The following is a 26,557-nucleotide window of genomic DNA, read 5'->3' on the forward strand; positions in this document are numbered from 1 at the left end:
CTCAGATAGTCATTCTACAAAGTTTTTTAAAATTCAACTTCTAAATGGTAAAATTTACAGATAAAAATATCTGTCAGTAAGTTTCAAATTGTGTCATCTGTAAGTTGCAATCACTGCTTTTTCTTCAAAATAAAATATAGTTTTGAAGTTCAACAGTGCAGTGACAACACATGAAACAGAAAATTGTTTCAAAATAAATGAAAGTAAAGTACTGAAAACATTCTTAAAACTAATCAGAAGCACTTTGCTAAACCACAGATATGGTCATAAACGTTTGGAACTGTACACAAATATCACAAATAAGCAGGCTGAATTCACAAAACTGCCAAACATCTCAGTGTTTGTGTTCACATTTTTTCCTCAGGGCCACCAAATGCAACATCTGATACTCTTATGGTAGTTCCATTATTCAGATATTAAAATATTGCAAACAAAATCAGAACTGGGTCCTGAATGCATAAGCAAAAGCTTGTGAAAATCTTAAACACAAAAAAACCATATGTGTAACTGAAACTTGTGAGTACTGTCCCTTTGTGAAGGCCAAACAGGAGCTCCTGGATTTGCCAAATGCTGGAAATAAAACTGCAAAAATAGAAGCTAATTCCAGTAGCAATTACAACAAAAAGTAAAACACTAATCTAATAGGTTAACTGGTGGGATTGTTAAATAATGATTACTCCTATCTAGGGGGTATCTGTTTCCATGTGAATTATACAAAAATTAAGGTTGAAAAGTGAAATCTAAAGTCATCAAGTTCATACCCATGCTCTGAGGCAGGACCACTATGCCTAAACTACCTGCTTTTAAAAATTGCCAAGGACGTTCTTTCCACAACACAGCTAAATGTTCTGCTCCAATGCCAGCTATCCTTCAAGAAAGTTCTTAATATGTTGTCTATACTTCTGATAAAATAAGCTGATTACTTCTTATTCCAAACTTTGTGAACAAGATTGGAGTCTAGATTACAGAATCATTTTCCATGTGAAGAGATTGCTATCATGACTCACCTCCTTCTTGTCTTTGCTAAGCCAAACAAACTAAATTCTTTCACTCTTTCCTCACAGGTAATATTCCTTAGCATGTGTTGCCTGGATTTTATTCAGTTTTTCACATCTTTATATCTTCCTTAAAGATGATCAAAATATTTCAGCTCCTCAGTGTCAGTAAAATGAGATTATCTTCCTTTTGATATTCTGTTCACAAAGCTCAAAATATTTGCCTTTTTTTGTACTGCACTAGTGACTAATATTTATTTTGTCATTTAATATAATTCTTCTGCCATATTGTTTTGGGCAGTTATTCCTTAAGTTTTTTGTCCCTGCAATTGATTTTTCCTTCTTATGTGCAACTACTTTGCTTTATATTTCCCAATTTTATTGATTTTTAATTATTTCAACAAATTTTCAGTGTAATTTTGAATGGTAATCCTACCATTCTCAAAAGCTTGTTGTCATTCGGAAGTAACAGTTGGCCAAATTGTACATACTGTTCTGATGATAGTGTAAAAGCACAATTTAGCTTACTAGTGTATTTTTTATTATATCAAATAATCAGTTAATGGAAACTGGAATAGACTAAACACGTAACTATCCCATTTGGGATGCCTCTTGATATTTCCTCCTGGATTAAAAAGTCAAGTTTAGGGACAAGTTCAATCAGTTGGATGCCTATTTTATAATTTCATTTGGATGTGGTTTTACGGAACTGCATTTGATTTTTTTATTTTTTTCCAGTTCATCAAGTTAATTTAACATTTAAATTCTTCCCTACAGATCACTTGTAATTTTCCTAGGTTGGCATTTAATTGACATTCTCTACTTCTTCTCTAAAGTTATTAATGAAAATACTGAGTAGCATGAACCCTTGACAGACTCTCCTGCAATCCCACTTGAAAGCTTGGCAGTGAACCACTGAGAACAATCCTGGCCTTCAGTTGAATCGATAACATTCAACAAAGACTTTGACCGTGCTCGCTGGTACCGTTGAAAGTGGCTGATCCAAGCAAAAAAACTAGAAAAGAATTACCAATGAGTAACAGCAGTAGGCAAATTCTGATAGTGAGGATTCACATTAACACCTCTTTGGGGCAGAGACATCTAGGTCTCAGAAAAATGTTTTGCAAAGCTAAGCCTAGGAATAGAAAACTTGAGGAAAAAATAATGCAGTTTTTTAGTCAAACAGGCAGATTTTTAGGACATTGCATCAGGCACATCCATTTTATCTGTCTCAGAGTGCTTCTTGCTTGAAAAGTTATGCACATTGTGTGGATGTATTTTATTACTCTCCAGATTCCATTTACAGTCAGAATTCCTTTCTCCTGTCATATCAGGATCCAAGCAATTTTCTCATCAATCCTCCAAGCCAAACAAGACTATAATTTTCCATAAGAACAAGAAACTTCCTAGAACAACCCCAAAACCAAATCAGAAATACAAAAATTTCATCTTGCTTTTCCTGCCCCATAATTCAGCTAGCTGCATTCAGACAGGAGGGTAGGGGGGGAATGGTTCCTTTTGCCACCGTTTCTTTCTGTCCAAAGTTGGTTGCTGTCATGAAATATTTCTTTGATAAACTGATACAACTATCCTGGAATGCCGAATATTACTAAGCTTCAAATTACTGCAGGTTTCTGTTCCTAATCCACAAAGAAAATTAAGAGATTTTGAATAACAGTTTGCGAGGTGTGCACTTGTTGAGCAATTAATCCCTACCACATATAATACTGAAAAATTTCTCATTTCTTTTTCAGAACAGACTTTGTACATCAGCCATCTGCCACTGGCTTTAGCCATCAGCTACTATTGAAGCGTGGTTTCATCTTTCACTAAAGGATTAGTCCATGCCATTCTCATCTGTTATAGTCTTGCCCATCCATATATTTAACACCTTATTTTTAAATGTCTCTTTCCTGGTTATAACATGGAGATTAATATTCTCAGAGGTGATGAGGAGATGATCTGTATGAGTATGAGGGGAGCATTCCATTAAATCTTCCAATAAGCTCTGAAAGGGATATAAACTGTCTTTGTTGTGGGTGCAGTTGAATCTTTTCTGTTCTCTTCTTTCGCCAGGAAGATATGAGTGGCTGGAGTGTTTGATTCTATATATAACTGGTTGATGTCAGCTGGATGCCAATCCCTTTGAAGAGGATCAGCCCCCAGTTTGTCTCGGTACTAGGTACCATGCAGATCCAAGCACAAGGGTAGAAACCATCCTGGACCAGGCAGGTCATCCCCATATATAACTAACTCCTGAAGCTTCAACTAAAGGGTTGAGATCGCTTTTTTCTGCACAACAAAACAGTAGGGTAAGTGTATTGTTTCCTGAAATATTTTGACATTGTCTGTCCTACAAACTGTCGTATAAAAGACATTTATGTAACCTCTTGACTCTGCAATTAAAAAGATGTCTATTTTTTTACTTAGCCAGAAATGCACTTTCTTTAAAAATGCCAGAGCATCTCATTTAGTTCCTCAAATTCTTTATTAGATTAAGAAATGTCAAAATGTAACATTTATGAAAGCATAAAACAAGATGTAATTAAAATATCAGTTATGAATTTACATCTTTTAATATAATGTGTAGATGTGAGGAGGCCTAGACCACTGACACTGATTTTGCTACAGAATTTATGCAGCCAACTCAAAAGTCCATACCTTCATATCTATCCATCAGAACATGTCCTAGCATCTGTCTGCAAGCAAGAACTGCCAGTGCATTTTGGACAATTAAAAGTGCAGTATTCCTAAATCAGAAATAACTAACTTCACTATTCAGCCATTCTAAACAGGCTATTAGAAATTAAAGTTGGCTGAATTGTGCAAGCTGGCTCAACAATGTAAAAATGTGTTGTTTTTTTTCAGCAAGGAAAAATCGTATCAGAAAATCACAATGTTATCACATTCTGCCATGGTCAAAGAGAGGAAACAACAAGCATCAGCCATTATGGATGAAATACACAGAAATGGTATAGCGTTGAACCCAGCTTACTGTATATGCAATGTCCTCTAGCCCTCCCTAATATATTTTTTTAATCATAGAGTTTAACTCTCTTACAGCTTTGTCTCTGAGTGTTTTGCCATAAATAATCTTGTGGGAGTATCATGCTGCCTATGGTAACTAATCCTCTTGTAGTTGCCTCTTTTCATTTGAAAGCTATTTTCAGATGAACAACTGCTGTGGAGGAATGAAGTAATCTAACAGCTGATGTACATTCTGCTAGGATAGCCTTTCAGAATATTATTTGGGGTTAATAACATTACTTAATTCCATTTTAAAAGGCTATCATCTAAGAAACATGCTGATCTGTATCCTCTTTTTTCTCTGTTTCACTCTGCTTTTTTATATGAATGATAAAAAATTTTGAAACAAATCCTTACATCTCTGTTCCTTCCTCTCAATCTCTGTAACTAACAAATTTTACTAGCATCTGGCAATTCTCTCTAATGCACAGCCACCAATTAATCTTATATGAAGAAATTTTACTTTTCTGTTGTTGCACTGATGAAAATCCAGACACTTATGAGAAGGTAGTTTGATTTTCTAAAACAAGTTCTTAAAATTACACTTCTAGTGTGACACTGTAAGAAGCAATTAACTCAGCTAGGAATACAAATCTGCTTGGCTTTCATTAGGTATGTGCTGGATGCTTTTGGAGATCCTTCCAATCCTCCCCATGAAGCCTTTTTTACTATCTACATAAAAGATAAATTTTTTAAAAGTTATAAGCACCCTACAAGCCTCACCAAAAAAAAAAAGGGAGCACCATTAATATTTAGAATTTATGAAAATTATACCACTCACATAGGATAAAACACTGAACATTAAATTCCAGTACTGAAAATCTTTCTTGTGGGCTTTTGCTCTAAAGAATTTGGGGATGGTTTCCATACTCACTCACTGACCACTGCAATTGCATGAAGAGTAGGACAAGAGACGTAAGATTTTTAGAAAAAGAAGCTACGAGTTTCAGTGCCTGGTCCTAGTCCTTCTGAGATTTCCACAGTTTTTTTCTGTAATTTCTATTCCTAACCAAATACTTCTTTCCTATTTCCATTCTCCACTGAACACACACTTAAGTCAGACTGCCCTTACAGATTTCAATACAACTCCTTTTTTTTTTGGTGTTGTAAACCCAAGTACTATATGTGCCTGAAATAAATAGCCTGTAAGCTCTTCAGGGCAAAACCACAAAAAGTCTTTCATATGTTTGCTTGGAACCAGGCATTTCACATGGTAAATGTTGCTACTATTCATAGCAATACTAATAAATCTACCATACAGTCCTTGAAATCATTGGCGTTACTAGATAATCTGTGCTGATGCTTGGCATTTGCCTCACATAAACTGTCCCTTTTTATTATTTACGTATTATCAGATTTGCTGTCAAGTTTAGATTCATACACATAGACATGACAGCTTACCCTACAAGATATGCTGTGGCATGTGGCCACTGAAGGCAATACTAACTCTTTAAGTGTACGTTCTACATTTGCATCTTCTTTGGATGCCTGGGATATTTAAATGCTGAAAACAATATGAAATTCCATTAAATGGGTGTGATAAAAGTCTGAAATTTATAACTGTACAAGCTCAGTGAAACCAGTTAAGAAACAGAAGGATAACCAAAGCTGTAATCACACAAAGTATCTGCTAGTTCTTTGGGACCAAATCTGAACAATTCTTGGAAAAATCAAGGAGAAATCTGTTTTTTAAATGGCTAAATTCAGCTCTATTAATTTTTGACATTTTATTTTTCCCCTAACTGTTAATTCAACAAGCTTAGTCTGAGATCTGGAAGGTGAACTGCTATCTTTCTAAGTTTCACACCGCTATTAGAAATGATGGTCCTGCGCCTGGTAATCATGTAAAAATTAAATATACTGTTTCAGCCAGTCTCACAGACCTACGAAACTCTCCACTGTTAACAGAGGTAAACAGTAACAAAAGATTCTGTTTATTCCAAGCCCCAGTAGCTTGGAATGACACACAGAAAGCATACCTACTGCATTTTTATTTCAGCCCCTTTTTATTATAACGCTTTCAGGTAAACAGTGAATATCAAATTCTTTGTTAAAAGATATTCATAGCAGAAACAGTTGTTGATAAAATACAAAATCAGCCAAGTTTTTACCAGTGTCTCAAAGATTACCAATCTCTGGGCAAGACTGGTAATGACTGGAAGTCCACATCTTCTGTTGGTTTGTGGGACATGACTTTGTATTTTAGAGAAGTTTGACACGTCATAAAAAACTGCAGGAATAGACACTAACTCTAAGCCCCCTTATGTTCTGAGAAGACAGACTGTAGTAATAAATCAGCGTGTGGGTATAGTGACTTCCCCAAGCCCTTGGTTTTTCACTAGCAGACTTGGACTTATCATAGCATTTCAAAGACTACTTGATAGAGTAGTACATGTATGTAAATACATGTGTTTAAGGAAGCCCTTGGAGTTCATCAGGTTAGCCTACCACTAGACTTAAATCTCATGTCCAGTTCTATACTATTTCTTAAATGCATTCTTCAGTAACTACATGATTAACTATCTTTCATGATATAGTTAAAAAAATCTTATTTCTGATACTACAACAAACATACTATCTGATATTCATTATTAAAATTTATAATCCAGATTAAGGTATTTAGAAGATTGTAAACTGCAGGATTAAAGGGGGATTAGGCAGTGAATGCAGGAGGAACTATATAAATCATATTTAAATACAGTCTGTTACAATTTTAAGTGCAGGACAGGAAGGACTTGGCAGGAACAAATTAAGAAATGAAGCTAAAAGGTTAAGATTAGGATTAAAGTATGAATTAAACTTCCAGTATTAATTTACAATGTCCATTTATGACATTGATGTTCTCTATCATCCTCTAAATGTCCTCTTTTACTCATTCTTCATCACCTTTTCTGCACTGACACTGAAACAATCCTTAGACACATCATAAAACTAGACAGATGATTAGATTTTAGTTGGCAAGGCATTCAAATGAACTTCACACTTATGTTTTTGGGATGCTGCCTGGATACACAATAGTACACAACTGTGGGTTACAAAGTACCTTGGAGCCTTCAGTTAACATGAACAAGAACAGGGGTATGTAAGGGAACAGAAAGGCCCAAAATAGGTAACATGCAGCGTGTCCCAGAAGAATACTGAGCGGTTTGGACAGACAACTGCAACCACCTTGGCACCCCAGTCTCTGAGGATGTACATACTACCCACTCTATGTACAAAGAAGAAAAGTTTTTTCTACAGGAAAATGTTGCTGATTTGAAGGGTAAATTTCTTACTCCTTACTAGTAAAAAACCATCCAACAGTCCATACCTGTACAGTAATCTTGATAAAATCAAAATATGACTTGTGGGTCAAAATTTCAGGCCACAGGCCAATAACCAGTGCACTTATCTCAACCACAGAGCCAAACCCCCACCACTATCCATCACTGATATGGCTACATTGGGCAAGCTGAGTAATTTTCTCCATGTTAAGAACTCTCTGTTTTGTAGTAACCTCCTAAATAACAGAAGGTTGTTAGGATTCTTTGTGCATACTATTTTTAAAGCAGAAGTGTATGCTCCAACTCACAATACATTTAGCTTGCTCTCGCTCCAGTTAAATCTGTTGTAAACGTTCAGTTGAAATCAGTATGAACAGAAGTGGATCAACAGTGATGCACTCCAGGGCCCGCAAACTTGTTTGATTTACTACATGGAAAACTCTTGTATATACATCTTCGGCTAAATATTTAATATACCTGTCTCAATTAAGTTTTCCTATATGTCAGCAGATCACATTGGTTTTCCAACATAAAGTTACTAGGAGACATATGCCACATTAAGGATGCCATTTACTCAAAAAGACACCCTGCATACGCAATATTAACTTTGACATTAGGTACCTTTTGCAGTTAATTAATTTGTAATGTTAATTTTAAATTGGGCTTCCTGTGTGCTCACTTGGGAAGCAAGATATAGTGTCTTACATATAATTTGCTTTCATTTAATTTTAATGCATTAAAATATATGTTAAAGTTCAGAATTTTAAATCCTGTAGACCATAAGAATAGGTGAAGAATAGAATGTCTTATTATTAAAGAAATGACTGAATGTGACTTTGAATAAGCGGATCAAAGAAACATACTAGATCATTGATATCATCCTCAAAGCACACTGTATCTTCCTATTTTTCTTCCTGAAGTTTATGAACAACTGAGGAGAAGAATTTCAATTAATAAAATTATAAATATTAAAATAAAAGAAAATAAGTTTGTTCAGCGTTGAAGTTACTGTATTCTGAGGTTTAAGCTTCATTTATAGGTTGAGGTCATCTAGTGAGAGAGTTCAGTCACGAAGCAACAGCTTGCTCATTGCTACCAGCATCCCAGTTTCCAGAACATTACCATGAAGATGACCAGCAGAGTTTCTGATATTCAGAGTTCTCCAATTGATCTCCCCTTCCCCTGCTTATGCATGTTCATTTTCAAATCCCCCAGGATTTGGTGACCCAGGAGGTAACTAAAGACAAAGAAGGAATTTTTCCCAACTAGCAAATAAAGTAATACTGCATCTAGTAATTCAGTTTCCTCTTAGAAAGAATGAAAAATAAAACGTTCTAAATGTATCAGTTCCTAGAAGGATATTGTAATTCCTGGTTAGGGCTCTCATTTTCAATACCTTGAGCTTTATTTTGAAAGTTTCTTTAAAAATAGTTTAAAAATACTATTTAATAGAGACTTTCTAAAGCAAACTTTTCTTTAAGTACAAAACCTGCCCTGGATTTCAAAAGCAAACAGAATATTAAAGAATAATTGAAAATAAAATGTTTATAAGCAATAAGAAACTGGTAGGTATGTTTAAAAGGGGTTACCTGCTCATCTATCCAATGCAGGACACAGAAAGTTAACTGAAGGTTTGATGTGGGAACCCTGGGGTCAGATGGAATTTTTTTCCTCTTTCAGCAGAAGCCAGTTTTTACTAGTCTGCTATTAAGATGGCGTGTAGGACATTCTAGACCTGATTTTGATAACAGCTGAATGCCATTCAACTGAAGTAAATTTCGAGCTTGAGGTGCTTAGCATCTTCAAAAGAAGAGGTTTGTGGTGTTCAATACTCTGCTCCAAAATTTTGGAAGAATGATTAATGTCACTAACACTATATGAAGCTATGCTATGTGTTAGATAAGTATGTATTAACATGTTGTTGGATTTCAGGTGTAAGGTATGCAATATCAGGCATTTAAGAAACACAGAGGTATGTATTTATCCATTGTATTGCAGTCTCACCCAGCTTAAACCTTGGAAAAAAGGTCAGCACCCCCAGAGATATCATGGTAGAGGAACTATCAACACTCAGCAACAGAGGTGCAAGACTCTTCAAGAGACGTCAGCGGCGATCTGACAAATACACATACGAAAATTATCATTACGTAGCAAACAAGCCAAGAAATGTGAGTATTTTGTAATGACTTATTAATGAAACACAATGATACTAGCTTGGGTTCCCTTGGTGCTCATGATACACATTGTGCATGATTTATTTGTAGTTTCAGGAAGAATAAAAGCAAAATCCTGTACTAGAACGAGGCTAACATGAAATAAGCCATTTGTAGTTTATTGAGCTCCTATACACAAATAAAAATCTGAACACTGTAATACTTAAGGACATCAGATTCAAAACATTCTCATTCAAATCTAGTTCAGGTTCCTAGCAATTAGAGTTCTTATCCTGTAATAATTGGCTCATTGACTATTGAAAATTAACTAGTTAATTTAAAAATTAACTAGTTAATGGTATTCCAAAGGTTGGAAGAAATTCGTCTGCTTCATGCAACCAGTAAGTATTTTTATTAAAATTGGTTGGTGGTCTCCACGTGGTTTCCAAGCAGCAAAATGACTCTCACAACTGGTACTAATACACTTCAGGCCTGCCTGTCTCAACAGGGAGAAAAAGGATGGAGCTTGTCACTGAAAGACAATTATTCTTTGAACTAGTCCTTCAGGAACTGGGTTAAAGCATGAGTGATATCCTGGGAATCCTCATGGCAGGAACTAAATGCACCTGCCATTTGTCACATCTGTGGCCTTTGCAAAATATTTAAAACTTTTGCTTAACCTCTGAAAATAGGGACAACAACGTTCATAAATTTTACCTAACTCTCCAACGTGCTGCAAGGTTTAACTATTTCAACATGAATACTCCATGCCCACTCTAATACAGCACAAAACCAGCCCCTCTAATTCCAGTATTGTATTAAATCCTGCTTCTCCGTTACATGTATGCATCCCTGCTGATTTCAGATACAAAGGTACATGACTAAAGAAGCAGAATTTGTCCCAGTACTTTTAAGCTGCTTTGAAGATGAAAAGAAGTATGTGGTACAAAAGTTAATTATTATTAAGTAACCTAGGAAATATTTTTTGTAGAATAGCAATTCTCTTTCCCTGAAGCTTTTACAACTAATCATTGCATAGGTGGTCCTATGATTGTGTTAGGATCCAGCCCCTACAGAATCCATACAAAGACTTTGACTCAATTCTTCTTTAACCTTCACTTGGAATAAGAAAAATAGTAACTATATGTAATGTACTGTTGTGATATAATCTAAAGTTTGCATCGGTACAAATAGAAAACAATTAATTTATTAATCAGAACAGCAAAGCACTGAAGGGCTTACTCCTATTATGTTTAATTTTACTAAAGAAAATACACACACACTTGTAAATTAATCAGAAACCATAAAATGAATGCAACTTACTGACTCTAAGAAAACTTTTTGTCTAGTTGCATCTCATAACAAGGCTTTGGGAGTAGACAATAAAAGACGCATTTGCAATTTACTATTGTCCATGCTAACCAAAATGATGAGGGATCTCACAACAGTCCGAGAGGCGATTATTGGAGCCGAGTTCAATATTTCCAATATCACAGCTGAAATCTCTGAAATATTTTTGTTCCCTTCTTGAAGAAGATATTATCTATGCTTTGTTGACTGTAAAGGTAAATGCATTTGTAATTCTGTGGCCTCTACATTTCCCATACAAAAAATTAACTTTACTCAGGAAGAAAAGTATGTCTTAATATCCCATGTTATAGAAGAAAAATTTTTACGTTTCTTTTTTTATGGTGCAGATATTCCAAACTTCTTTGGTCACTCACTAAACAGAAATTAAATTACACAGGGATCAAATGGGATTATGTTTTGAGTTTTCATAAATCTGCATTTTTAAAATAAATCTGCACAAAAGAAATCCCACATAAAAATCTGAATAACTGTAGTGAACACCCAAAACTATTATTAGAACACTATTATTTAGAAGTTCATATATGAATACTGTCCCCCCAATTTCTCCCTCTATTGTGTGTTAGAAGCTACACAGATAAATTCTGAGAACAACACCATCAGTCTCCTCAGAATTTCTGTATCCGGTTCCATGCTTTTGCTACAAAGTCTAACAGATCAGTTCCCCTCTAGTCTACTTCTTCCCACAAAAACACATAGAGTACACATGCTGTAGTCAGTATGACATTCTGACATGTGAAAAAATGATGCCTCTTTGGTTTCTGTTCTGTTCCCTTAAATGCCTATTTAGCCACCACTGGTGTTGTCTTCATCATCTTTATGATTCTGCCTGCCAAAATTAATCTTTCTAACATACTTCAGGATGGCTAGAAAACATTTTGCCTTGATCTTTTTTTTGTTTCAAGTTTAAACAAGTATTATTTGTTTGCTTTCCTACTTTAAGAAACTCTTACTCTGAAACAGTCTATATTTAAATTGCTTTTAGCCTGTGTGTCATAGCTAAAATAAGACACTGACTTCTTATGAGACTCTAATTCTATATTTATGCAACAATGATTAAGCCTTTGGATGTTTCCTTAGAACCGATGACCTGATAGGAGGGTGGAAAATAACAGCATATCATAAATCTCCAGAAAGTGACCTGTACTGAAGCTGTTATTTCTATTACAAATAAAGGAAAAGAAAATTCCAAACAAAAGCAATTCAACAAATGCAGTGAATTTTCAACGGATCTGGGAAGAGACCCTTTGAAGTATGAGTGCTTTGAAACTCAAACGGAGCAAACTTGCCAGATTTCTTGAATCTTTGGGTAGCAAGGGTGCTCTGTCTGGCACATAACAGCTTCTAGTGTCTAGTGATTCAGGGGACACATTTTATGGGACCCCTACCAAAGTGACCAGATCTACTCTTTGCTGTGAACCATACAGCCCACATGCACAGGTAGATTTTGTGGTGATTGATGTAAGCAGCAGATGGGATGAACTCTCTTCATAGACTGCATATCAATATTTGAACATCCCAAACTTAGGAAAAGGTCAGACAACTCAGCTGAATGGTTACAAGGCTTTAGGAGTCTTGACGTAGCTCACACCACCTCCAACCTGTTCAATAAAGCATTCACACACTTGTAATACAGACATTTAAAATTGTGCTGGGATATCATTTTTAACACTGAAAAACTATTCATTTTTGCTTACACAGACAATGTAAAAGAGTTGTGAAACTACGTCATCTTCCAGCTAACAGCCAGAAAATCCTGGGGAGTGCTATCTAGCAAACAGGGTACCAAACAGCAGGACAGTATGCCTTCGGATAGTATACCCTGGGTCACAGGTCTGGGCTGTAAATTGGAGTATCACTCCAACTCTCAACAGAGAATCACAGAGGCTTTTTTTGCCTGTGCTGTCGATGATATTTATTTCTATCTGAATGCAGCGTGGAGAGCCCATACAGAGCATTAAAATGGATGGCCTCAGTGTGGAAGGAATTCCCCAGCATGCCCCAATGACACCTCCTAATACACCCGATCCCCGGAGCCCACCGCATCCTGACAACATTGCCCCAGGTAATACGTGAGTTTACAAACATTAAATATATTTAGTACTCATTTCACAGCAGAGGAAGGACATCTTTATAAAATAGTATCTTCAACAAGAATTTGTTAGTGGACTTACTATTAGGCATTGATAAATTTGAGTCAGATAACTAAGCAGAATCTCCCACAGAAATGGAAAGTGATGCTCTTCAGTTGCTTCTGTTCATTTTTAAGGATTTGATATGCGTTTTGTACTACTTCTCCCTAACCTGAAAACATACATTAATATCAAGAGAAACTGCTCCTATATTTACTGGTCTTATAAACACTGAGAAACAGATCCTCAGATTTAAAACCAGATTACTATACTGATTTTTCTTTGCCAAACTTTTGTTTCTAATACGCAATATACTGCTCAACAGTCTGAAAGTTATCAATTGTAGTTTAATTACCCATAAATGTAGATCTGAATTCACTGTAAGTTTTGCTAGAAACCTTTACAGAGGAGTAACTTAAAAAGGAATTTGCCTCTGGCTGCATAAACTGTTATTGAAGTCCTTAACTGTGAGGGTACTGTTGTCTTTATTTAAAGCAGTAAGCTACAAGAAAGCCTTATTTTGTATTCTTTAAAGACTAGAGAAGGCTAATTTGTTTTAATTAATTTATTCAGTGATATAACCCTTCTTCCTGTTTATGAATTATCCATGAGCAGACTGTGTTTTTTACAAATTCATTCTTTGTTCAGAATTACTCAATGCATGTTTTGTGCAGACCTCTTCTAGTCTATGTAAACTAGGTCAATGCTACTCTGTTAGTGACTGCTAAGACTCTGTGCATCCATTGGTCAAATACAATGCGAACAGAAGTAATTTCCATTGCTAAGACATGATAGAAATCATCAAGCCTTTCTTTAGGCAAAAAAGGTCCGGCAAAAGGAGTAGATATTAAACCACAGAGGTTTTATTAGGCTTATAGAAGGAAACAGCATTAATTTCAAGAGCTAGAGGTGGTGGGAAGGTAAAAGGGTAGAATAGATTTCCCTTGTTTTTCAAATAAATAGTATAACTCATATAACTGGATAATCCCTTGCTGGTTTCAATTCTTCAAATTGTATATTAAGGTCTGACTCCCCACCCACATTTATTCCTGCCATATTGTACTTGGCTTTGGAAGAAATCAGACTGAATACGGAATTTATTTATTCAGTAAAATTCTGATCAGAACCTGATCCTCAGATGATTATGCAGAGAAAACAACTGATTCTTCACTTTTTCAGATAATGAAAGGGACCAGAGAACCAAGTAGGTAGGACATTTTAAAGCATCTAAGGCAGAGGCAAAGACAAAACCTCCACTACAATGGCTGTGATCCTAACTCCTTTTAACACTTTTGGATCATTTCACCCAAAGACTACAGAATTATCTCAGTTTTAACCAAAAGGAAGTTTTAAAAATCTTTTTGTTAATTTAGCTGAAGGGCTGTGTAGCTATAGTCTGGTTTTAAACAAGTGCTTATAATGATAGAAATAAATTTATATAACACTAAAATAAACTTAGCCTCAAAAGAGGGTGGAAGCCATTGGAACAGTTATCTAAAAGGCTACAAATTTCCCCTGCCAGCTTTCTGTTTCTGTGTAGCTTTGGCCAGGTGACTTGATCCAATTGTTCATTTTACCGAACTGTGAAACAATGGCATGTTACTTCTTAGTTACACAGGATGGTGGTAAGGAAGCAGAAAACACAAACTATTATTACAATGGTTTTGCTGTTATTGCCTTACAGGATATTCTGGACCACTGAAAGAAATTCCTCCTGAAAAGTTCAACACTACTTCTGTGCCGAAGTATTATCAGTCTCCCTGGATAGAAGCCATTAGGGATGATCCAGAGCTGCTGGAAGCTTTATATCCTAAACTTTTTAAACCTGAAGCAAAGCCAGAACTGCCTGACTACAGGAGCTTTAACAGGTAATTCCGAATGGACACTGAATTTTACGGTGCAGAGAAAAATTACTATGAAATTAAACATTTCCACCAGCTGTAAAAAAACCCTACCACCTGTGTTTGCAAGTATACGCATGAACATGAACACACACACAGATTACAAGTGGCAAACAAAGAGCGTTAAGGAGGAAACCAGTCACTCTCTAAAGCATGGACCCCAAACGATGAATTGCTGAAACGAAAGACAGACAGAAAGACAGACAGAAAGACAGACAGAAAGACAGAATCAGAATCCAGTGTCCTCAATAAATGGGAAACGTGGTATAGCAATGCTTCAAACTCCTTTCAGTATTTCTGTTACTGACTTCAGCAGGTACAGGATCGTGAGATCTATCAGGGAACCTCTCAGTCAAAACTTTGTTTGTAAGCTGTATAATGCAAACCGTTCTTTTTTGTGTTTTTTAATACAACTCATGTGGCTTGTTTTTTAGGCAATGATAGTACAATGAACTTTAGCCCTCAACCAATCCTTCATGCCAAATAGTTAGCAGACTGCATATTTTATTGCATTTAACATTTTTTATATTTTCAACAACCTTCACTAACAAATTAACAGATAAAATAGTACAAGCAGACTTAAAAAACATTTAAAGTAGAATGGGATCTGAGTGAAATCAATTACATAGTAACTAGTATACTAAGGCTTTCAGCAGAACTTCTAGATATATGGACAACATTGGGTTTTGAACTATTCTAAAAGTTTTAAAATACATTCTTACTTCTGTCTTTTGCTTTCATTCATACCATTCACACTATCTTTATTTATCGAATTATGGACAATTTTTCTCTAAATAACCCCTGCTGAGTTCCAGACAGCTGAGCCAGACCAAAACCCTTCCTCAAAACACCAGACAGCAATCTATTGAAAAAGAAAATGGCTCATGGCAATATAAACTTAGAGAAAAATAGCACAAACATCACTTGTGTTCCTGCCATTGAGATGGGCCTCAACTGTGAGTGCAAGGACTAAAAAAATTACACAATTCAGCATCAAAACTGGCACTGCAGACACTACACTAATTCTGACTTCCTAACAGCAATATACATCGCGATTTTAATAATTCAGTCTGTGTGGCACACTCTTCTCAAAAGATAGCAAATACAAGCGAGAGAGATGTGCCACAGCTGCTAACATCAGAACAGTAATAGCACAGTTATGTACTATTGTTATTGTAACTGAAAAAAGAAACAACCCAATGCCAAACCAACACAAAAATGCCAAAGATACATATACATGGATAGACACAATCGGTTCTCCCTCTCACAAGAGAGATTCTGAGCATGTGAGTCATTACTGTGAAAGACAGGATCAGACAGGGCACAGAAGCCCCATTAATAGGGATATGTCTTGAGATGGTATCTGATGGTTTCTTTGTGGGTTTTTAGCTGCTTTGCGGTCCCATATTCTGTTAGTTGTCCTCTTTACAACACTAACTGTTTGGATTTCTTTCTATGGCAGAACTGTGGCTTACCACAGTCTGAATTTCTTGAACATATGTACTTTCATATAAGGGAAAGGTCAATATTCTCCCTTGTAATTGCCATAAAACCCTAAAATCTGGCACATAAATCCAGATCCAGACTGTGAAATTGGTAAAATCAAAACACAAGGCATACAAATAACACACATGACAACTCTTCTTTTCATGGAAAAAATCCACATCCAGAAGAAAACAAAAGGATGCCTGGTGGACCTAGAAAAGCTGTTACATACAGTACACTCAGATTTATGTTTTCTAGCAAGAAGGAGTAGATTCAAAAAGAAACTGAGAATTTGCAAAATTGAAATTCAAGATACTAGCTTCTTGGAGAGGATTTTACAGCTATGACTTTGTGTCTACACTCAAAAATGCACAGGAGAGTGGGGTGTCTGATTAGGGGATTTAAAACAGACAGCACACTGCATGCCAAGCTAACCAACAGAAAACATTACAGAGAAGGTTAAATATGACTTAAATTTATTTGGTAAGGCCACCAGCACCTAATTCTGTCTGCCTATCTTCAGGCCAGGGCTAGATTAAGGTCTTCCTTTCCAGAAACAGAGCAGCGGTCACATGTATTCTTTTAAAATTTGTATAGACAGTTAGGTTCATTTCTTTCAAAAGAGCATTTTCCTAGAACGTGGCCAGCCTGGATTTATTACTACAGGAATGTCAAACCCCGAGGAGAGGTATAACAACCTAGTTTCTGGCTCTTCCATGGAAGAGGGGGGTATGGTCTTCACTTCCCTTATTAAAACCTGTGCCATAGTACAGAAAATAATAAAACTCTTTGGGCTAGAAGGAATAAACATCTTTCTCTAGCTGAACAATTAAGAAACTGACTTGGGGAAAGAGAAACCTGGGCCTACATCTGAGTTCCCAGATCTTTCAATGCACTTTAATTAACGCTTACAGTAAATTAAACAAACAGATTTAGGAGCAGAAAACAGGACCTACACCTCTCTGCTGTTAGTTGTGTGGCCTGATGTCTAGGCTAAGAGTTCTACTCTGTCTAATCCAAGTAATTTTTTATTTCTGGGTAGCATTTTTGCTGGAATACTGTATGTGAGCAGTGAGGTCCACTCTTATAAAGATATACCCTCAGACTGAGGAGAATCCAAATCTCTTGCAGAACAGCTCCAGTCACAGACATACTATTATTTGACACAAAGGTTCAACACTAACAGCCTTGGATTTTGAGTGAAAGTGCCTTGATATGCTATTTTGCTCAAAGCTTGCTGCAGTAGCATATTATGTATGTTTTCAAGCATGAAAGTTTAGGCAAAGGATTATTAATTAGAGAATCACAGATGAGCTTTGGTGTAAGATATGTGCAGCTGCCAGTATAGCTAAGATGAAGGCAGATCTTAGCATTTGTATAAAGAAAACATTAGGCATCTCAGGAATTTAGCAGCCTATGGGCCTTGTGCGTAAAGTATCTATATCTCTTTGGACTTCTGTGTCTCGATCCTACTAAGTCATTCTGTGCATCTAGGTCACAGCATCCTTGACTTCTTTAATTGCAGTCTTGGAGAAAAAGCAAACTATACTGTATTTAACAATTAAAGTGCAATATAATGGCACCGTTCTGTTACCAGTGAGGATATCAATCAAGACTTTCTTTCATGCTCCATCGTTCAATAAAGTGCAATTATGTTTGTTCTCCTGCAAAACACTGGTACAGTCATCATTACTCAGGAAGGGCTGTGTTTAACAGTAAGTGTGATGCATACGACTCCCCAAGGAAATAGGCATGAGATTCTTCCCAGTTCATTCAGTGGTATCTGTTAAAATGACACTCAGACTTTACAGGACATATCCAGGTACCTTTCAGCTTTCCGTGTTACACAACGAACTGTAAAAGCAACACAACTTTAGCAGCTAGGGACATCTGATGTGTTGGAACAGACGTACACATGCATGCCTTAAAAGTATATTCAGCACTAAACAGCATTCAGATTATTTTTTCCGCTGCCAACAATGAAGAGTCGACTCCGGACCCTGTAGCAGTGCAATTTTTATAATAGTAGCAGAATCAAAACTAAAGAATTCATAAAGGTATTAGTTGGGGTCTAGTATGCATTTTATGCTGCAGGGATCTTGCAGCGCTGGCAGGTCAATGAAGGAAGAAGCAGTGACAGCAAATGTCAAGCCCGTTTGCCTTCCGAGGCAGGGCTTTCTGTGAGACACCCAGAATTGGGTTCTGAGGATCTCTGAATAGACTGGCCAGACCTGGCTACCCTTCCTCCTCCTGGATGAAAATGAATCTGTGCTAGCAGACAAATACTTCAGAACAGAGCCATGCCATCTAATTTCTCTTGGAGATTAATTCCTATTAGGATTGAAGAACTATTTACTGGTGAAAAATCTTCTTGTCTCTTACCAGTGTGGAATCACCTAGTAATCATCTGTAGGAGTGACAGCACGAATCTACATTTGTTGAGGAGTTTGTAATAGTAGTTAAATTAGTACCTCTATTCCATCTGCTTTCTTGGAGCTGGATAAAATGTCAAAGGTAGGATTATGAGTAACATACAAAGCACTACATCTTACTCACGTAAGTCAAGCAAGTCTGACTAGTTCTGCCTCTCCTACCAGATAAATTCTTGCTCAGCTTTCTCAATTCCCAAAGACTACTATATCAAAAAGTCTACAGGAATCCAGTCCATCTGGACTGGGCTCTGTTGTTACTGATTAATGGATTCTGAACTCTACTGTAAAAATTCTGAGATCCAGACCTCAAAGGAATTTTGGGTGCTAACTTAAAATGATGTGAGATTAATAGAAACTGGGTGTTTAGCCAGACCCTTAGCACCTAAATACCTCTGTGAAATTGGCATTAGCTCTTGCACTAAGCTACCATGAACCTCTGAGCATTTTGTAGGGTCAGGTCCTTTGCTCCCATGTCTCCTTTTTGCACAGAATTAGCAATAAGCTGAATGTTCTAAGAATGAGTCCCATTTTAAAATGTGAAACTCACATTTTTTTGTAATTATGTAAGAGAAGGTGCTAATCCAATACAGTTAAAACATTTCTTCAGACTTTCCCAAATAATCAACTACAAGTAGTCTCCTATGTTGAGACAATATAATGTTCAATAAGAAAGACTGCAGGGAAAAAAAAAAAAAAAGAAGCCCTGCTAAAACAACAGCTAAAAATAAACGTGGTTGTGCCTGCTATTGTTAAATCATGCACCTACTTTTTAGGAATATGCAAAGTGAATATTAAACGATCTCTTATATTTCCTAGTGCCACTTCCTATGGCTCTAAACCAACATTTCCGCCCTTACTGTGAGCAACGACTACTGGAACTTTTTTACACATGAGTTTTAGGCTTCTACACAATGAATCAGACCTCAAGTGATATAGTTGATGTGCACACAACAGGTCATTACAAGACCATGTTGTCAGACAAGTTATTGCTCACAAAAATACACTGCTGCTGTAAAGGAAAATTAACATCTATTAGCCAATTACTGTACTCTCCTTTATGTCAATCATCACATGCTTCTGCCTAGCATGCAGGAATGCATAATTCTCTGAGGCCAGACTGTATAGCAACTACATGGGGTTTTTTTCCCCCACAAAAGGTATTTGAATTTCCATAGAACACTCTCCTGTTTCTGTTACCTACAGAAACATGCTGTATTTAAAAACCCAAAAATACTACAAAGTTTTACACTATAGAATTGTTCTGCATTTTATACAGTTATTATTGTTCTGTTCATATTGATTATCCTTTTAATTTACATATTGATGAGAATGAAATATTACAACAATGTGAGAATGTGTACCTTAACTAAAGCAGCAATTAAAACAATCTTTATTATCCTGTAAGATGTAGATCACTAGATTCACTCTGTGCCAATTACCAAGCAATTATTTTTAATCAGTATCATACGGTACCCAATTTGACATTGTGACCTAGAAGACAGTTTCACAAGAAAAGCTTGATACCACAGGCAGTTTGTATAAAGAACTTCCTTTGACCTCAAGAGAGTTTAATGCCTGGACTGACTGCTGCTGCAAAATTTTGTCTTATCTTCATTTGAGAAACAGTTTTAGAGCTTAATCCAATGCAGCGCTTTTCTCTCAATAAGTGTGCACCCCCAGAACTTTCATGATTTTTTATATCTTACAAGACTGACCCTTTGGATTTAACACCATACCCTTCAACAAATGCTGTTTGTACTGAAATTCAGTGAAATATCTGTGTAATGACACAATAGTACCATTTCTTTTAGGTCACAGATTAATTTTTCTGAATTAATCTCTTTTTTTTGGTGTATGTGTACTTAATTCTCCCTAGGTTTTGTTTTATCTACAGTTACCTTGCTGAAAATCCTAGTCAGATATTCAAGTGATCTCTTTTAGTTCCTGTTGGTATTAATTTCTCTGGGCTTCTGCTATAATACCTGGAGCCACCGGAAATATATTCCAGCAGATGTGTTGTTTTGTATCAAACACACAAAACCTACCAAGGCTGGTGAAATTCCATTTCAAAAAAATTCATTTTTGCATGCCACTATGTATCTAGCTTTGCAGAAGTCAGGTGCTTATGTGTAGCTGAAAAATCTGACACTCTTAACTGGCCAAAGTATATCCCAGCAAAGTTATGCAGCTTATCAAAATGCAGAACACATACAATAGTCTGTTTGGTCACGTTTCCTTACACAAAAGAGTCTGGAAAAAGTGACAGAAAAACTCGGGGGGAGGGGGTTCAGCCTAGAAACCTGCAAATATAGAAGAATCATGGGAGATATTTGGAAATACTGCTGTTTTAAAATATTTGCAAATGTATGTAACAGTCAGTTCCTGCTTAGTATTTCTTATCTTTTAGTTTCTCAGGCCTATCGCCTGGGGGAACTTTTAATTTAAATAATTTACATTTAAATAACATGAGAAATACTGGCTGAAGACTAGGGGCCAATTTCAGCCAGTGTTTCAAGGCTTAGTTACATAAACATTTTCTTCAGAAACAAAGCTGATGTAAGAAGTCCTCACCCATTCCCCTCCTTTCCAGACCCTGTTGTCTTTGGCTGTTCTTTTCTGCTTCACATTACGCTTTACCACCTCCTCACTTGTATTGCTGCAATTGTTTGAGCATAATGATACAAACCAGATTGCTGAAATAATTTGGATTTTAACATGCTCCTTTGTTTTGAAGGGTCTTTGTTTAATCCAGAGGTGACCCAAGTTTATAGCACAACCCACATACACTAACTGGTACAACAATATGGTTCTGAAATATAGTGTAGTGGGAGGAACAAGCAACTGGGGATAGGAGAAAATGGGGTGAGAACTTCCTAAACTAATTACCTGCTAGAGAGAATGTGTTGAACTATGTTTTCAGATTTATCAACTTATCACCCACAAAATAAATTTAGTAACTGTGACTCACCAATGACAAAGTTTTCTTGCAGCATCTTTTTCCCTTGGCTTTTCTGTCCATTTGAATTTTGAAGTCAGCTGAAGGCTTTATCTAAGGGAAAATAAGGCAGATCTTAGCATTTGCCAGAAAAACAATTGGAATACTTTTCCCAAAAGCTTGAAATTGTAAGCAAGAAATTGTACCAAAACTGTATCATTAAAATAGCTTCTGTTCTTTTCAGCTCCTGGGAGGAAAATAAAACAGGTATTTTTAAAATCGTATTTTACTTTTATTTCTCTAATATCTACAGAGTTGCCACTCCCTTTGGTGGTTTTGAGAGAGCATCAAAGCTGGTTAAATTCAAGGTACCAGATTTTAATCTACTGATGCTAAATGATCCCAGATTCATGATCCTTGCAAACCCTCTTGCTACCAGAAGATCCTTCAATAGGACTCCTAAAGGATGGACGTCTGAGAATATTCCTGTAGTGTTCATTCAGCCTTCGGATTCCAACACTGTTCCAGAAACAGAGGACCTGTGAGAGAAGCTGCACTTTACATCGTACAAAATGCTGAAAGCTGCACATCCATGTATTTTTGGTCCAAATATTACTAAAGGCTACTGACAACATTTTTCCTTGGCAGCTGGAGTATAAGTAATAGTGTCTGATGTAGTGTCTCTTTTCTGGCACCTAGTTTCATCTGTAGACATAACATAAATAAAGTAATTTGGCAAATATGACTGAGATATTTTCTATTTGTGTTTACATGTTCTTTTACTTTCTAAAATCTCTGCTCATCATTTAAGAACAAGTGTATTAAGAAAAAATAAATGGCACTACTATCAAAGGATTTGATAGGTATGCTGAGCAATACCACAACAGTGCACTCAGTGTACTCCAACTACTGCCTGGTCAAGATAAGCTCTGACAAATCAACTTTTTTCCCAACCATGCTTTCAGCCAAAGTTAAGAATTTTGTCATTACTTCAGTGACAGCGAGTTTCTTTCAGGCCATTTTCTTCCTTTCTGACTCTTACTCAGCTTTAATTATGGACATCAGTATCCACGTCACCCAGATTTGTTTACAGAAAATGTAGTAAATTTGGCAATGACAAAGATTACATAGTGGTATGAAAAAGTACAGAGGTATTTCCTGGATAAGTCTACAATGTTTGTGTTAATCACAACTAAAAAACCCACCAATGACTGGTTATGTCAAACATACCAAATTAGTACCACTAAGCTATGTTACCACAAATGCTTTTGTTACTAGAAGGAAATTTCATAGACCTTTTCCCCTATGGCCATAGTATATACTTGGACTTAAAAGCATGCGACTTTTCTTGCTCTCAATAGGCTGGCAAGCTCTGACGTTTTAGAAATAACAAGTATCAGACTCTTATTAAGCATCCATAACTACACAGGGGGCAGGCCAAAATCAGTATGAGGGTGCTGGTTTTCAGTGTCATTTTCCACATTACAACTACATTCTAGTAAAAGCCAAGCATCTGTTTAATAATTGTTTGTTTCTAAATGCTTTTATGTTTGAGAAGTATCCAACATCTGCAGGTTGCATGTTCTAATGCACAGTTTAGTTTGTATGTGTTTTGAAACAGGATACTTCACTTCAACCAGTAGGCCACTCTCATATACCCTAGATGCTTCTCCAGGGCATTATGGTCTCCAAGTATGGATGCAACATCCAAAAGGTTTCTGGGTATCTTGGATACTAATTTTTTCTTTAAATCAGAGTATTCATAAAATTTTGCAAGCTCTATAGTAACATGTTAATCAAATTTTTTCTTAACATCAAACCCACAGAAGATGACGATGGTAAGCAAATAAAATAATGTTTTTCCAGATATTTTCCTTATTAAGGGTGGTGTTGAGCTACAAAAATGAATATTTCAGAAAGAATCTCAACATCTGAAGAAAAAAAATGGTAGAATGAGATTTAAAGTGGAAGGATGAACAAAAAGTTTTGCCTATATTTTTGTGGCTGAAATTTGTATCTGTAAAAATGGTTTCCACATTTCAAATCCGCCTTCAAGGCAGGTAGTTGGCAAAGGAAATTCTGTCATCTATTTTCTTTAATTTAGTTTGTCACACATACTGCACAAACAAATGTACAGGTCCTGAACAAATTTATGAAAGAAAAAAAAAAATCAACCTCATTGACCAAGAACACTTTCCTAGCAAGGGATTAGTTTGGGGACGTTAACCGTGCACTTTGTACAACAATTACATGGACAATGACAAAAGTATGAATTCTTCAAGGCTAAAAATGCAAAGGCTAAAGAAAAAACTATAGTGAGGAGCAATGCAAACAACTTCTGGTGGAATTTGTTTTTTATGAGCCAGCATAAGCATTCATAAGCCAATTTAACAGAAATATGAGAAAATTGGTGCACAGCATATACACAGTGAGGACTGTGAAGAAAGGATATATCGTTTTTATTGTATAGTCTGTAAAAATAACCTATACATGCAGAGCACCCCACCTTGCTTCTTACACAAGACACATAATGGTAACTTTACTTTGCTACACATCTATAGATCCACTGGCACAGACTGGGCTCAGGAGGCTTAAGATGTTTGAGAAGTACTGAGCCTCCTATGCATGTGTTCAATTGATGGTCCAAATAACAGCATTAGATGTGGCTGGAAATTACCGGCAGTCCTTAAGTCCTCAAATTCTGTCTGGGACTTCAGAAATGAGCTGTGTCACAGCAAAACTGGTAGCTCTAATTCAATACTCGGCTACAGCTACCAACTGTAGCAGCAGAACTCTGTACCTCCTGCTTTCCTAGCTCTACTATCACAGAGCTACATATACACTAGTAAATCAGATGTGCCCAGATCGCTCTTTTTAAGACTGAGGCCAGCTGTCAGAGAAGAGTCTGCAGCCATACTATTTAATCTTCCCATATTGGGTGGCTTTTGCCAAACTGCCTATTGGGAACAGGCCCTTGACGACACTAAACCTTTAAACCATGCTTGGGAACTGTTTGGGAGAGTGTTAATTGGCAGAAGCTAGGACTGCACAATGTGCTAAGTATTCAACAGCACAGAGGATCCAGTGCCAGCGTCCAGGAATGTTCCCTGGCTGCATTAGCCTACATGTAGCCTTACTGCGTAAATCCCACTGCAATAAACAAACCTCTCTGCCAAAAAACAACTCCTTTGTCACAAAGGAAGATCTCTAAGTTGGGAATTCAGAGATTCTCTATTAACTTCAATGGGTTTTAACACCTACATCTATTTTGTGAGACACTTAACATGGCACTTGAAACATATCCTACAATCAGAAGAAAGACTAGTTTTGGGTAACTAATGATAAAGAACTTTAAAGATCAAGATTTGCATTGATTTTTGTAGACAAAGAGATGGCTCTGAAGGGAGAGAATAAAGGTTTCTTTAGTTATAGGTCTGGAAAGATCAACAAATATATAGTTTTAAAGTTTTCAGTGGTGCTTCTAAAAGTTCCTTTTAGCTGTAAGGAATATAGCTGAAAGGATAGGTTAAATGGAAAAACACATGAAGAACAGCTTTACACAAATATAAGCAATCACAGGCATATAAATATTTCAGAAAATGTGCTCATAACATCATGTACACTTTACCACAAGACACTTATACTTGCTTCCAAAAGAGAAAGGGACTGAAACATATGATGAAAAGACAGAAATGTGGTGGGAGTAAATATGTAGTTTAAAACGTCTAGAAGTCTTTGTTCCCAAAGTCTTTTGGGCCACATAATCATTTACATTAAGGTACCCATTGCAGCAGTATAAAGGGAACTTAAAAATTCATTTAAATATTTTCACTAAAAATGTGGTAAAATGAGGAAACAGATCTGCTATTCCCCAATTTATACAAAATACTCTGTGATTACAGTATGTAAAAAAGAAATGAGATGTATACTTCTGAATAGCTCCATGAATGTAAGGGTTTTTTTAAAACATATGCACCTTAAACCCCTTTTGACATGAAAAGCCAGGGTTCATGGCCTGTACTGTCTGCATGGTTGATGATAAATTGGTATAAGCAATAACAGTCATCAGGAGGAGTTTGTATTTTAACCCTATACAGTTATGGCCTGAAACTATGCTTATTGGTATCACTTATGCCATTACTATTTCCCATACTTTGGTCAGACTCATAAAAACTATATATTAATATTTCACTTTACTTAGCTAAGCTAAGAGGCCAAATTACCCTAATATCGAAGTCCTTCAGCAGCACTGAAAGTACTACATACAGTGGATGATCTGAAATTTGTTCTTGAATCCAGCAGGCCACAGTCTCACTGACATTGATTTCTGGTCATGTGCTATTTGCTCTTGTCTGGTATAAGGTATGTTTGCATGAATGCAGTAATAGAAACTCCATATTGTCTCTCTCCCAATTTCAACAAAAACATTGCAGCTGATTTGTTTTCTGCTTGTTGTGTAATAGAGGTTATGTATCAGTACCAGGAAATGAGCAATTCATGTCATTACTTCATTGTTGTCCAAAAGCATTTTGTTTATACCTAATCTTGTACTTTGGATGTACTTTTTTTTTTTAACTGCATACTCCCTTCTTAGATGTCTAAATATGTCAGCATGTCTTGGCTGCTTTCCCTTCTGCATAATCCATACAACTGACAACTGTGGAAATAAATTACTATTCTATTATCTCAAAGTATCTCTGTTTTAATTAATTTAATATTTATTGTCTCAATCAGAAGCAGGAAAAACACACTGGAGATGGAATTCTGATCCCAGTGAAATCACACAAGATCTTTGGCACTGACCTCTGTGCAGACAGAATTTGACCATTCATGGCATTTATTGTATCTCAAATGTGTATCTGTAAT

The 26,557-nt window shown here is 36.3% G+C and overlaps 1 protein-coding gene across 2 annotated transcripts; it reads left to right on the forward strand.

Annotated features, from left to right (window-relative positions):
- The first annotated feature begins 3,189 nt into the window (after nucleotides 1–3,189).
- On the forward strand, nucleotides 3,190–22,419 carry MYOZ2 (myozenin 2). 2 transcript variants are annotated; one of them, XM_049815078.1, is made up of 6 exons: nucleotides 3,190–3,307; nucleotides 3,864–3,967; nucleotides 9,284–9,453; nucleotides 12,742–12,871; nucleotides 14,623–14,806; nucleotides 22,005–22,419. In XM_049815078.1, exons 2-6 carry the CDS (start codon nucleotides 3,892–3,894, stop codon nucleotides 22,234–22,236), a joined length of 792 nt encoding a protein of 263 aa, XP_049671035.1. In that variant the 5' UTR covers nucleotides 3,190–3,307; nucleotides 3,864–3,891; the 3' UTR covers nucleotides 22,237–22,419. The 2 variants fall into 2 exon arrangements, with proteins under 2 accessions (XP_049671035.1, XP_049671036.1); XM_049815079.1 differs by lacking the exon at nucleotides 3,864–3,967.
- The last annotated feature ends 4,138 nt before the right edge of the window (nucleotides 22,420–26,557 follow it).

Source organism: Accipiter gentilis, chromosome 12, assembly GCF_929443795.1.
Source record: "Accipiter gentilis chromosome 12, bAccGen1.1, whole genome shotgun sequence".
Lineage (NCBI taxonomy): Eukaryota > Metazoa > Chordata > Aves > Accipitriformes > Accipitridae > Astur > Astur gentilis.

Coding starts and splice junctions, on each gene's coding strand:
- MYOZ2 (XM_049815078.1), top strand. CDS start 3,892: ATGTTATCACATTCTGCCATGGTCAAAGAGAGGAAACAACAAGCATCA. Junction 3,968..9,283: donor GGATGAAATACACAGAAATG/GTATAGCGTTGA, acceptor ATTGTATTGCAG/TCTCACCCAGCTTAAACCTT. Junction 9,454..12,741: donor TAGCAAACAAGCCAAGAAAT/GTGAGTATTTTG, acceptor ATCTGAATGCAG/CGTGGAGAGCCCATACAGAG.